Source organism: Pholis gunnellus (assembly GCF_910591455.1).
Source record: "Pholis gunnellus genome assembly, chromosome: 21".
NCBI lineage: Eukaryota > Metazoa > Chordata > Actinopteri > Perciformes > Pholidae > Pholis > Pholis gunnellus.
Window position 1 is genome coordinate 16,739,137 of NC_136548.1, and position 14,380 is coordinate 16,753,516.

A 14,380-nucleotide genomic window follows, 5' to 3' on the forward strand; every position below is an offset into this window, starting at 1 on the left:
CACTCTGATTATCTTCCTTCCTGTTTGTCTGCAGCTCTTCGTCCCCCACACACATTTTAATCCAAGTATTCTGGTGCATTCAATGTTTCTACATTATGTTTAAAAAAAAAAACCTTCTTATGAAACCGATGATTAAATCCCTCGTTTTGTACTCTTTTAATTTGGTTATTTGTGATGTGATGAGGCTTCACTTCGCCCTCAAACCTTCCATTTATAAGATATTCTGTCTCATTTATTCAGCTTCTCAATGCAACATTCACCAGCTAATAACCAGCGACGTTTAACCAGCAGTATTGATGCTGTGACACATAAATTACAGCTTCTGACTAATGTGTTTCTAAAATAATAAATAACTTAGAATAAGCTCTGAGCAGTTTAAGATGTGTACGTTGTCTTTGCGCTCTGACCCAGCAAAGGTTTTGTGTCTTTGTTCAGACATCCACCATTTTTACTTGAAGTCACTTCTCTGAAGTTAATGTGACGAACTGTTTATCCTCCTGCAGACGGATATAAATGCCTGTTATCTGCGATCCGCTCGGGCCGGGAACCTCGAGAAAGCTTTGGACTACCTGAAGAATGGAGTCGACATCAACATTTGCAACCAGGTGAGACACGTTAAATCACATTCGATCCTCCGCAAACAGGAGAAAACCTCCACTTAGTATTATCTGCTTTAGGCTTTCACTGTCTCAGTGAAGCAGCCGGTGAAGTCTGTAGAGGTCTTTAAAAGATCATCTCCCCAAAATCTGTTTTACAAAACCATCCATAGAAACCTCTCTCACAGTGCTACACTGTTAAAGATCTGATAACAGGCAGAACGCTCACATATTTAAATGAAGGTTACAGTATTTGTTCAGGGTTCAAGCTCTTGATTTTAAAAGCTCTCTCTCTCTCTCTCTCTCTCTCTCTCTCTCTCTCTCTCTCTCTCTCTCTCTCTCTCTCTCTCTCTCTCTCTCTCTCTCTCTCTCTCTCTCCCTCTCCAGAACGGTCTGAATGCTCTCCATCTGGCCTCCAAGGAGGGCCATGTGGAGGTGGTGGCTGAACTCATCAAGCACGGCGCCAACGTGGACGCTGCAACCAAGGTGTGTGTGTGCCACACACACACACACACACACACACGCACACACACGCTGTGGTTTGCTTCGTCAGCTCCCTCCCAAAGTCACGTTGCTTAAGCAGCAGTAAAGAGAGCAACGGCTGCGCGTTGGCAGAGAGGTTGAGTGAACTGATTTAGTGGAAGGAAACCAAATCGTCGACTGTGTTTCTATGTTTCTATGTAACATAAGTGACGGTGATGTAACTCCACACAGGGAACGTATCCATCAAAGGGAAGCTTAGTGACATTTTATGAGGCTGCATCTCTTAGTCAGTGGTGGACTTAAGTATGTCCATTTTATGCTTTTTATACTTCTACTGAATTTCAGAGGCAAATTATTCTTTATATTGGTTTTACTCCACAACATCTGTCTGACAGCTTTATTTACTTCACGTGGCGACTGCAGCTCGGTGGTTCATCCTTGAACTAGAAGTTAAAGTTAAATGCAGACGGCAAAGTGTCACGTTTGGACCTTATATTTTAAGTTTACAGATGACAGTTATTCATCCAGTACCAGTGTTGTGTTTAACAGCTGGTGTCTGCTGCCAACAAAACAAAACGGGTTTTAAGTGCATACAAACACACACCGACTGTTACAGGGAAGAGGTTGAAGCATTTTTACTCCATGAGACACAACTGCAGGTAAATTCAGTCGGTAGCATGTATAGTACATGTTGTGCTTTCTCGTGGTAATGCAGTCGAGCAGCACGAGAGGAAAAGGAGATACAGCAGTTCAGCTTGAGGAATGAGGGGAGGTGTGTATGTGGAGGTTCCAGTGGCAGCAGGAGTGACAACACGGCAACAGCTGCTGCTGAGCTGCTATAGCTGTAACACACACGACAGGTGCATCCATTAGAGGTTCAGTGCATGCAGCTCACTGTCAGACCGACTCACAGCATCCTCTTCTCTGCTGCACCGTCCTACAACCTTCCAGTCAGGAAGGTTAATAAAAGTGTCTCATTATTATGTAACAGGAAGTGACAAACTAAATCATTTATGTTTTATAAACAGGATAATCTAAATGTTAAGTAATCTGTATTATGTGTGTGTTTTGTGTTGCAATGTTTTATTTATGTGTTGTTAAATTACTCTCACTGAGAGCAAAGACGCATTAAACAGTAACACAGTAAAACATTCGTAAAACGACATAAAGAACATCAACAGAATTCATGTGTATCATTGAAGTAGTACCAATGAAGTGGTTAAAATACAACTTAGAGATATGTTGTACCGTACATATACATCATGTATATCAGCGATTTTAAAGTAATGTCAAAAATATATTGATAGTACAACATGGAAAACGTTACTTCTATCTTCGATAATCATTTTAAAACCCTCGTTTTTGAACACCTGCTCCTATAATTTTGGGGGCTTTGTGTGACGGTTTGACTGTGTTGTGATTTCGGGAACTTTATTCGCACGTTGAAAATGATACAAAAAGGTCTGAAATGTTTTCCATGTTTTTCAAAGCAGAAAGGAAACACAGCCCTCCACATCGCTTCCCTCGCTGGGCAGACGGACGTGGTGAAGGAACTCGTCACCCACAGTGCCAACGTCAACGCACAGTCTCAGGTAAGACACACACACACACACGTCACAAAGCTCTCTAATTGTGACATCATCTTTGATGGAAAGTCATGTTTGAGTGTGTGCATTCATGCAGATGAATGCGTATACAGCTATTGTACAAACAGTATCTGTGTGTGTGTGTGTGTAGGTGTGTGTGTTTGCTGTGTCAGCAGCTCTGCAGTGCTTCCTGGCCCACATTCGATCGTCAGCACACACACACACACACACACACACACAGAGGAAGAAAATGTTTTTATTGATGAGCTCTAATCTTTGCTGCTGTGCTGAACCTCAATAATCGTGATCTATCATTTTAAATTTGTTTTATTTTAAAGCAGATTTCAGACTACAGCACCATGAGGACAGCAGAGATCAGAGCTGATATGAGTTCTTTACATTCTGTATCTATCGCTGTGTTTATGTAGAGAGAAGCTTCTAAAGAGTCTCGTTAGTTCATAATCTATATTAAAGAAACAGTTCAACGTGTTGTCACATATTCCTGTAAGTTTCTTTTTATTGGTTGTTTTGTGTAAAGCTTTTTGTAACACTGGGTTTGAGAAGTGCTATACCAATAAACTATATTAGTAGTAGTAGTAGTGGCAGTAGTAGTAGCAGCCTAGTAGTAGTAGTAGTAGTCGTAATAGTAGTAGTAGTCGTAGTAGTGGTAGTAGTAGCAGCAGCCTAGTAGTAGTAGTAGTAGTAGTAGTGGTACATAACCGCAATACAATTACAACAAAAAAACAATGCTTTTTTATGCTGAGATCATGAAAATTGATAAATAATTAGGGATTCTAAGAGCATTTTACCTCACGGAAAATAAAATCGCATAAACAGCAATTTATATTCATGATTTTTTATTAGGAACATCTGGCGGGCCAAAGTGAACCTTACAGCGGGCCAGCTTTGGCCCACGAGCCCCACTTTGGGCAGCCCTGGACTAAACAAATGAGATATAACGAGTTAATTAGTGAAACGTTAGAGTTGCTGATTGGTGAATGTTTTTATATCTTGTGGATAAAGCTAGGCTAGCTGTCTTTATGCTAAGCTAACAGTCTGCTGCCTGTAGCTTCATATTTGCTGTACTGTTGTTTTCGATCTTCCTGAATGTGAAACTATTCCTTTAACGCTGTCACCTGAACAGCCACCTCACTATTTCTGCGACAAAGTCAATCTGCAGTTTGATTCTTTTTTATTCTTCAACGTTTTGTTTCGTCCTTCGTCCTCGCTGCATTTCGACTTTTTTAAATGAAATGTTTTATGAGAGAATCTGTCGGTGTCTTGACACCAGAATGAATACACAAAAGAGAGGAGGAGGAGGAGGAGAGGAGGAGAAGGAGGAGAGGCTTTTTTGCTTGTTGAAGGGATTTTGCTATGGAGATCTGGCCTTGTTCTAGTGTCGCACCACACACACACACACACAAACACACACTTCAACTGCAGCCACAGCCCAGCCTGTATCTGCGCTGTTATCGGGTGTGAGGTATGTGTGGAGCTGACATGTGTCTGCATGATATCTCTGCAGGAACAGAAACACTCGTGAGCAGCTGTGGAGGTCGACGGAGATCAAAACGTCAATCATGTTTCTGTTCATAGCAGCGAAAATATCACGATGAAGCACGTCTTCTTCAAATTTAATTATGAAACCGTTTATAGATTTTAGATATCTGACTTTTGGCTGACGCAGTGAATTAAATACCTGACAAATGAAGGGGCTTCATCTCATTAAAGCAAAACATCTTGTAAATCCAATATTGCCAAAAAGCAGCTTATTGATTTTCAACGCTGCCCACGATGACCTAATGCAAGCCGAGATATTCATGAGTCAGTCAAAATATAAATACCACACACAAGTATACAACTCAACATATATGGAGAATAATGTTTCGAGCACTTGGGTTAAAATCATTCAAACATTTTAACAAATCCTTTAACTGAGAATTTAATTAACAGCCGCTAAACTCTCTTCATATTATCTAGACTGACTATTCTATCTGATTGAAGTGAAAATCTGTTTACTACTTGATGTGTGTACTGTCTCATAATATAAGAAGAAGAAGAAGAATTTATATATTTATATAAGTTTAATTTATTTTCTTCTGTCAGCAAATAAAAAGAATATGAAATACAAACAAACATGGAGACCTTATCTTGTAATTATGAATTTAATATATCATAATTATGAGAAAACTGTGTCATATAGCTTTCTTGACAATAATAACAATGAAAGCCTCCAATATATATTTATTTGTGAATACAATGTGCTTCCATACATTCTGACTTCCTGTTCATACAGCTGAAGATTCACATTTACATCTAAAGACGGACATCACGAGCACGACTTCAGGTCTGACTCAGCGTTTTTTCTTTTTCTTTTCCAGAATGGCTTCACTCCGCTGTACATGGCGGCGCAGGAGAACCACATGGACGTGGTGCAGTACTTACTGGACCACGGCTCCAGCCAGAGCATCGCCACAGAGGTAACAAGCGAATCATCCGCGAAGCGTAAACGGCTTTTAAAACAGCCGCCCCGTCATCCGCGCCTCTCACTGAGCCTCCCTGTAATCACTGCAGCAGGATGCGACCTGCACGCTCTGTGCTGCAGATAGGTGGCTGCTCACCAGCCACTCACTCAGGAGACAAAACGCTGAACAGCATGAAGTCATTGTTTACGAGGATGTGAGAGGTAAAAATAGATGAAGAAAGAGATGATGAGGAGGAGGAGAGCGTGATGACTTATTCATGCAGAGTGACCTTGACTGTCTTCAGAGGGAGGAACCAGTGACGTTACAGACGTCTGATCTGTGGTGTGTGTGTGTGCGTGTGTGTGTGTGTGTGTGATTGAGTCAAAATAAACTACGGTGTGTGTGTTCGTGCCCTGCTCATCTCTCCTTTCATCTCTCTTTGTTTCTCCTCCTCCATCATTCCTCCTTGTGTCTTCCTCCTCCTCCTCCCCGCCACGTCTTGCTGTTCTCCTTCTTTCCTCCTCCTCTTCCTCCTCCTCTTCCTCCTCCTCCTCACTGTCTCCTTCAGCAGGAGACATGAGTGAATTATTCATGTGGGGAAATATATATCCATGTTTGAAGCAACTCACGGTGTTTAATAATTCATGTTTAACCATTTCAGCAGCACGAGACAGAACAGACAGAATGTCTTTGTTTTTAGATAACTCCAGTCTGCATTTGATCTTTTTTATTTTTTTATTCTATTTTTGTTTAACAAAACAAATTATAGTGGTCTTATTATTTTCTCTATGATTTGATGCTACTGCAGTATGAAGGTCACTGGTCTGTTTATCTAGTTATGATTAACAATCTAATGAGGATTGTTTAGTTTTTTAGGTTTTGTTTTGTGTTTTTATTTTTAGCTAATTCTGTTTCAGTGAGGGGAAATTCTGCTGAGTCATTGCAAGCTTTGAAGCTCAAAGATAAAGATCAAAAAGCCTCTTCTAGTGCCTTTCTCTCTTGAAGTATTTTTAGGACATTAAACTGACTTTGTGCCTTTTTCATGAATCCCTAATGGAGCAGATCAAACAGCAGGGTAGTGCTCTGGGATGGCGTTTGACTTTTGCAATTCTGGAAAAAAAAAGGCTAAATGTATGCATATGAAGACATTTGTGTGGCTGCAGAGATGCTGGTGGATCATGAATGTGTGTGTGTTTGTTTGTTTGTTTGTTTGTGTTCTCGCCTGCACCGTTGTGTGTGTGTGTGTGTGTGTGTGTGTGTGTGTGTGTGATCTCTGAGGGGAACTTCTGCTTTGATGTGTGGGTGTAGCGATGCTGCTGAGTTGGTTTCATCCAGACAGCCGGCGTCCTGTGTAAACACACACACACGTAAACACATGATGTCTGTGTTGATTTCTTGTGAGAAATCGTTCCTTTTCTCTGATGATTCATAGATATCGCTGCTGCTCGTCTCGGCCGCTTGTCTCATTTATTACATCGTCTGTTTGCAGGAGGATGCAGTTAGTGTCATTCTGTTTGTGCCCATTAGCAGCTATTTCCTTTCGGTTTGCCCTTCAGCGAGACACTGGACTCCTCAAGCACTTAAACTCTCTTTAGAGCATTAGCTTAAATGCTTAATTGCCCTGTGCTTGTTCTACGTATCCTCACACAACTCTTTGTATGATGTCCTATGAAAAGTTACCGTTATTTTCTGTGCGTTCCCCTACAAATGTCCACGAACACAAGCGTAGTTTGGGTTAAAATAAGTACAGAAGTTGTGTTAACTTGACAAATACATCATTGTTGATTTCTGGATTCACACGGGACCTGAACAGCGGTCTCCCGGGTGAAAGTCCCACATCCACGCCTCTCCTGGCTCACTATTACGTGGATCTCATACAACTTGATTAGATATGGGATATATAGGAATCGTAGCGCGTTATGTTTCGTAGCAATAGTTGTGAACAGTGTGTGAGAACCGCCTGGCTAGTTCAGCCTCTCAGACAGGCAGCCCTTTGTGTTAATCTGCAGTTTGACAACCCTGAATGGTCCAATGTTGGACGATGTTGCACATATTAACGTTTAGGCTGCAGCAGCATGAACATGCAGCGAGATTCAGTTTAAATGCACGTCCACTTTCTAAGATCACTGTCATGAGTTTAAAATCGTAATCTTTGTCTCTCATTCTCAAAGACAGTAACGCCAGTTTAATGAACTTGTAAGTGTATTCAGATCACTTTCTCCAGCTGTTAGTTCTCACTTGTGCACAGATGGATATTACAATTCGCTCTCTAATAACATTAAATTATGAAACTGATGAAAATGTGTCAGTGAGGAGCTTCCCTCACGCAAACGATGGTCATCTTTTCAGGCTTCAACTGCAAAATATCTTTTAAAATCCATCAGTTACATCACTGCTTTCTTTCTGTAAATGTGCCGCCGTGTCCGAATAAAACCGTAAGGAACATTAGCCTAGAGGAAGCTAACTAGTTAGCTAACTAGAGGAAGCTAACTAGTTAGCTAACTAGAGGAAGCCAGCAATGTAACATATCCCATTTCTGATAAAGGCAGCAGATGTCAAGAATACAAAACTAGCTTAAAAAACAAACAAACAAAAGAAAAGATGCCTTTAATAGTAACAGCTATTGAAACTGAGGTAACTGTGTTGAAAACACTTGTTATTGATGTTGTCTTAGATGTTATGTGAAGAAATATCAATAACTGATAGATTTATACATTTTATTTATATTATTTATTTGATCTATAAGAAATAAAAGCATCATAATGAAGTTACTTGTCTCTCTCTCTACAGAAGATATATTTTGGAAATGCTCTTTTCTTGTTATCTGCTGTCACCCATCAGCTGTCAGCTAACATGTAAACTCTCATGTCTTCTTTGTGTTCGGTCCACAGGACGGTTTCACTCCGCTGGCGGTGGCGCTGCAGCAGGGCCACGACCAGGTGGTCTCCCTCCTGCTGGAAAACGACACCAAGGGGAAGGTCCGCCTGCCTGCGCTGCACATCGCCGCACGGAAAGACGACACCAAGGCCGCCGCGCTCCTCCTCCAGACCGACCACAACGCCGACGTGGAGTCCAAGGTACGCTCTCTGGGACTACAACTCCCATCATGCCCTACTGCCAGAGAGGATGGGATTTTGTTTATTTTATGACATTGATTTTTCTACTTATATACTTTAGAATTTCTGAGTTTTATGCCTTTTTTTCTGGTAAATGTACCACTTTAATCTGGGAAATTCTGATTTCTTTTTAATTTACTGCACAGTGTAGAATAAGTCACGGGAGACTCTCGGTCCATCACCCGGTCCTGTGTACCTCTGTGTGGTTGCCTTTTGGTTCTTCTCATTATGTCCGGCCATGTTCTCATGTATCCATCCTACAGCTTGGTGCAACTGTGGTGTTGGTGTTGTAGTTGTTGTGGTGCACTAACCACCCCATTCTCTCCTCCTCCTCCTCCCTCTATTCGTTCCTTTTTGTTACCCTACCGCCTCCCCCCCCCTTTTGCCTTCTAGATGATGGTGAATAGAACAACAGAGGTACATCTTCTCTTCTCTGCTTCCTCTCTCCTTCCTCTGCTGTCATTGTTCACTCACGGTCACCATTGCAAAGCCAAAGCCTTCGGTCCGCTAGCATGAACGCTAAATGCCGGCATGAATGCTTTTGCTGCTGACAGCGTCTCATCTGCTGTTTTTATTAAACCAGCATCACGTTTCGACTATGCTGAGTGTGCATCCAGTGGCTTGCTGCTTTTGGGCAGAGATGAGATAAATAACACAAGAGTTACTTTAGGTATCTAGAGATTGTTTAACTACCTAGAGCCAACAGCAACGATGACTTTCACATGGTTAATCCAGCATAATGTACATTTCCACAGCTGTATTTCCATCAGTGCAGCAACTGTCATGTTGTACTTCTGCCTTCGATGTTCTAGTTTCTATTTACAAGAAAAAAAAACTATTTCATCCACCCGTACATTTCCCAACCTTTACTGAGCTGCCGTCATTTAAACTTTCACTTTAAGTTTAAGCTTACCAACAAGCTGGAATACTTTTAATCTCAACATTTCACAGAAAAATGTAAAAGCGATGGACTGGAATTAATAGCTGAATGAAAACAGTAGGAGAAATATGACTCAACATAATTTAGTGCTGTTGAAGTGTAAATAATACTGAAGTTTTCAGTTTGTTTATCTGGGATGGAAGTGAAATATAAACCTGCTCCAAATAAAGGCCGGGTTTGCATTTACATTCATTCATTTGCATTTAGATCGAGTGAAGCAGTGAATGTCAATGTGTCACATGAAACAGGCGGCAGTGACCTCTTCACTGCAATTCCTGAGGGTGTGTTTTTTGTCATGAATACTTTCACACAGAAAGTGAATATTACACAACGAAAAAGCAACTCTTCAGGTTGTGTGGAAAGAACCAAGACGGCAAACTTTATCTCTCCTTTCAACCTCGACAAAGGCAGCGTATCAGATCCACTTCTGCTGTTCTTACCTTTTACAATAAAAACTCTAGACATATATATATATATATATATATATATATATATATATATACTGTATGTCTCGTAGCTCAAGACATACAGCAGTTTATCTCAGGCAGACTGCCAGACGCTGCTCTGGAAATTTGCAATTCCTGTCAAATTTGCAAATTTGCAATTCCTGTCAAATTTGCATTGCTGCCGGTATGAACAGATTTGATGTGAAATAATTTCATGTCATTTATCCATCACGCCCCCCCGGTGTGTAAAGGCCTTAACTCAAGCACTAAAGCGTTTGAGCGTATTTCTCAAAATGCAAACTCTTCCTTTAATGTCTCAGTTATAGAACGTACATTTGATTTGAATGATCAAAGTGATTTTCTGTTTGTGGTTTGAGGCAGAAAATGACTAGAATGTGTTACTTCTGAGTGCCAGATGAATTAACCCTCATCCTCCTGGTTTTGTGTCTTCATCTGCTGTAAATGGTTCGGTCCACGTCTTTGGCATGTTGTATTAACGGATGTGACAGAAATATACCAGCACAGTGTTTTATCCTTTTCTTCCATGACTCCTCCTTTTTCCATCAACAGTAGCACCTCTCTGTAACGTGATCCAGTTACAGTAACTTTTTGTGACATCTGTCAACTAGGAAACGTGCTCTTGTTCTCTCGCTCTGCTTGAGAGATTGTATATTCTGTAAATGGATGATGTCTGAATCAAGTTAAATTAATTTCGGCTGCGTGCGTGTGACATCTAAAGATTCTCTTCCAGCTGTCCATAAGAGGAAAAACTGGAGGGCTGAAGTGAGAGTGATGGATTTAGTTAACCTTTAGCATGCCAATATAATTTAGTTAATTGCATTTTTTTTAACAAACATGAGCCGGAAATTGTGCTGAATATCCTTTTTGAGGAAATGCTAATTACTGTCACTGAAAGCTGTTTCATCAGCTCCTTGATTTGACTCTGGATTACATGATCACCACATGTAACATGCTGACATCGGCTGTTTGTTGCTTTGGAAAAGTAGAAGAAGAAAAAACGACTTTTCATAAATTCAGACTTAAATCTCTAAGATTATCTGAACAAGCTAATGATTTATGTTTTGGATGATTATGACTTTAATACATTCATATTAATCCAAGCTGTTCACTTTGATGTATTAAAGTTATATAAAGGTTTCTTTAGGGCCAGGCCTGGTTTAACTCTAGATAGCTCATGCAGATGCACGCTCACCTGCATGTCTTTTATATTTCCTTTCAGTTGAAAGCATATCACTGAAGAGTAGATTTTTGTTTTTTTTAGGAATTGAGACAAAAACTTAGATGGATGCTCAGTTTATTAATTCCCTTTGCATGGTTTTAATTAGACAGGAGCTTAATGTGCTTTTATTTGCTTACTAACGTGATTCCATCCACTCCAGACCTGAACGACGTCACGGTTACACAAGAGAAGTAGAAATCTATATTTTACTATAAAAGCATGTTTGACTCGTCTGCTCTGTTGCTCTCGGCCAACCCGCTCTTTAATATCCCATCATGCCTTTTCCTCGTGGCTCATGAAGAGATATATTTTGCTTCTCTTCCTCCCTCTTCTAATAGAATACGTTTCTCTTTCTGTCTCTCGTCCCTCTCAGAGCGGATTCACTCCTCTCCATATAGCGGCTCACTACGGCAATATCAACGTAGCAACACTCCTGCTGAACAGAGGGGCGGCTGTGGACTTCAAGGCAAGGGTGGGTACTTTGGCTCTCACACACACACACACACACACACACACACCCGTCTTTTGAAGTGAGTGCTGCTGCAAACACTCACCCAGAGACTCTCATATGTGGGCGGGCCCATATGTATGTAAGGGTGTGTGTGTGCAGGAATCCAACATCGAGTGCGGTCATGTAATCCTGCAGCTGTGCTTGTCGCTCTGCAGGGAGGAAAACATGTACATGTCGTCAGCTACGTGACCCTATAGACTGTAGGAATGGATGCTGGTTTCATGGGTGTGTCTCAGATGAAGGAGGAACTCCGATGTTTTATATCAGTAAAAGTAGCAACCACAGTGGAGAAAAAATGCTCTGTTAGAAGTAAAAGTCCTGCTTTCAGTCCCTGCTGCAGTAAAATGAGAGGATTTCTAATCTAAAGGGACTCCGGTGCTCTGAAACACTACCTCTGTTGTCCACAGGGAGCGCCATAATCAACACTGCACAATACTGAACATAATCGTGCAAATGATGTTCTCATCATGACATCAGTTCAAAGACGCTACGACCAAATAACACTGATAAGCCATCTGTAGTCACACAGACATGATGAAATAGTGTCCCTTTAAAACCTCCTCCTCCGCTCTCGCCCTATAGAAAGACACCCAGGGGAAACAAAGAAGCAAGAAACGATTAAACTACAACACTGCAGCTGTCGCTGCTGGAATGGTTACACCCCCCTAGAGGGGGATATTTATCCATTTTCCTCCTGCACTGTCAAAAAAAAGCCCTTTTTCTCTAGTTGAGTGTGCAAATTTCAGACAAGTGGGATGTATTAAAAATGCTGCAGGCACGGACAGATGCTTCATGTTTAGTTGACAAAAGTCCATTTTATGCACATTTCATTTCATCGTTACTTGACAATTATGTGAGACAGAGCGAGGATGTTCGCTGTCCGTGTTCCTATTTCACTGTCTTTTCTTAAAATAGGTACAACGTAAACTGGGCGATGAACGACGGAATGATGCTTTTCTTTCTCCTCAGAATGACATCACACCGCTGCACGTAGCATCCAAACGTGGCAACGGCAACATGGTGCGGCTGCTGCTGGAGAGAGGGGCCAAGATAGATGCACGGACCAAGGTACATACACACAATCTACATTTTTAAACTAGATGTTAATAAATAAAGAGGTGGCTCTGCACTTTCATAGAGCTAGAGGCTTGAAAAAGACACACTGAGTAAAGACTATTCTCTAATATGGATGTTTCATAATGCAGCTTGATAGTTTTCCAAACCCTTCAAATCAAAAATGTGTATATTTATATTACAATGCAGGCGCAGACTTTATCCATATTGTATGGTCGTATCTAAGGGGTCAAAAGCAGCTTCTTTTGTCTACCTGCTTTCTTAGTTTGGGGATTTTCTCAGCCTTTTAGACAAAAATCCTTGAAATAAAATCATGATTATCACTGTGTGGAGGTGAAGGGTCTCCTGCAGTGAGAGCTTCATTGTGCTGCTGAGAGGAATACGTCACCCTCAAAGTGATCATTTGTATATTAGTTACTCGCCCCGTGTTACCTTGAATTCTCGAGGAAAGCTTTGTTTTTTTGATTCTCCGTTCAATGTGAAAGCATGAGAGAAAAAAGCAGAAAAGTCTTGAATAATTGAAGTAATTGGGGGCCAAACTCTCGCACAACTCGTGCAGTATAATCTCATATAGTCTCATGTATCCATGTATCCTTACTTTCTAAAATATTTATAGCGAGCATGAGACTGTTTTTGCGATGGATTCTTGGAAATGTATTGATTCTCCGTTCACCGTGGAGGTATGCGAAGAGAAAATGTTTTCTTCAAGAGGTCAACCTCACGCGGGCCGACTATTCGACATATAAGGAGGTTGTTTTGTGGGTGAAGTTCTCCTTTAAGGACACTGTTGGTGATGGTATGAAGTTCACTGCACCTGTTTTTTTCCCAGGACGGTCTGACTCCTCTCCACTGTGGAGCCAGGAGCGGCCATGAGCAGGTGGTGGAGATGCTGCTGGACCGAGGAGCTCCGATTCTATCGAAGACGAAGGTAACCTCCTCTCCGCGTGTGTCTTTGTATCTCTTTGCCTCCTCGTCTCGTGTGTCTTTCGGCCGTATTAACCCCGTGACCCGTATTCCCTCCAGAACGGCTTGTCTCCGCTCCACATGGCGACGCAGGGCGACCACCTCAACTGCGTCCAGCTGCTGCTGCACCACGAGGTTCCCGTGGACGACGTGACCAACGACTACCTGACGGCGCTGCACGTGGCCGCCCACTGCGGGCACTACAAGGTGGCGAAGGTCATCGTGGACAAGAAGGCCAACCCCAACGCCAAGGCACTGGTGAGGAATAAGAGGGTGTCGATCCTCTGAAGCTTCAGAAACAGACTCACTAATCATTCATTATGAAGTGTGGGAAGAAATGGGAGGAAGGTATATCTGTATATGTATAAAGAGAGAGACGCTCCAGTTAGGAGGGTTTAAAATCAATCAATGACTTGATCTGATCAAGAGACGGAAGGATTCAACTCACACTTGAGCAAAGTTTAAAGAGGCTAGGTTCAACTTCGTAAGATTACCGTCACGGAAAACTACCTGCACATGTATGGTGTACGTCGGAAATGGACTTTAAAGACTTTTTATTTTTCCACCACACCTCACCTCCCGACGTTTTGTTCGTTTGCAACAGAAAGAGAGAAATAAGAGACTTTAACGGAGACGAAAAGACACGTGAAGGAAATGAATGAAGGAAACAATACGAGGAGACTAAAACGACTGTCACTGTGTTGGTGTAAGACAACCATCTCTTGCTCTGTAATGGGAGAAGTCTGGGTGTGGTTAGAGCGCTGGGACTTTATAGCCAGAGAGAATGAGAAGGAAAAAAAACACACAGAGAGGAAAATGAAGTCATAGGATCGAGCCAGAAACCTCAAAGTCAAGCGAGTAAGAGAGAGAGAAGGGGGGGAGTGTACGTGTTGTAAAGAAAAGTATCTATTTCAGTACAGCATACTTTTTCTGTTTTTTCTTTTTCTTTAACAGCTTAGA

The 14,380-nt window shown here is 41.6% G+C and overlaps 1 protein-coding gene across 1 annotated transcript in view; it reads left to right on the forward strand.

Annotated features, from left to right (window-relative positions):
- The window catches only part of LOC306712833 (uncharacterized protein), a gene marked incomplete at its 5' end in the record, with an annotated part of 90,047 nt that overhangs the window by 20,240 nt on the left and 55,427 nt on the right, over nt 1-14,380 (forward strand). Inside the window, 9 exons of the mRNA XM_079182259.1 lie at nt 504-605; nt 984-1,082; nt 2,573-2,671; nt 5,047-5,145; nt 8,022-8,207; nt 11,246-11,344; nt 12,353-12,451; nt 13,287-13,385; nt 13,481-13,678. Coding sequence (XP_079038385.1) covers nt 504-605; nt 984-1,082; nt 2,573-2,671; nt 5,047-5,145; nt 8,022-8,207; nt 11,246-11,344; nt 12,353-12,451; nt 13,287-13,385; nt 13,481-13,678 — 1,080 coding nt within the window. The remainder of the gene's footprint in view (nt 1-503; nt 606-983; nt 1,083-2,572; nt 2,672-5,046; nt 5,146-8,021; nt 8,208-11,245; nt 11,345-12,352; nt 12,452-13,286; nt 13,386-13,480; nt 13,679-14,380) is intronic.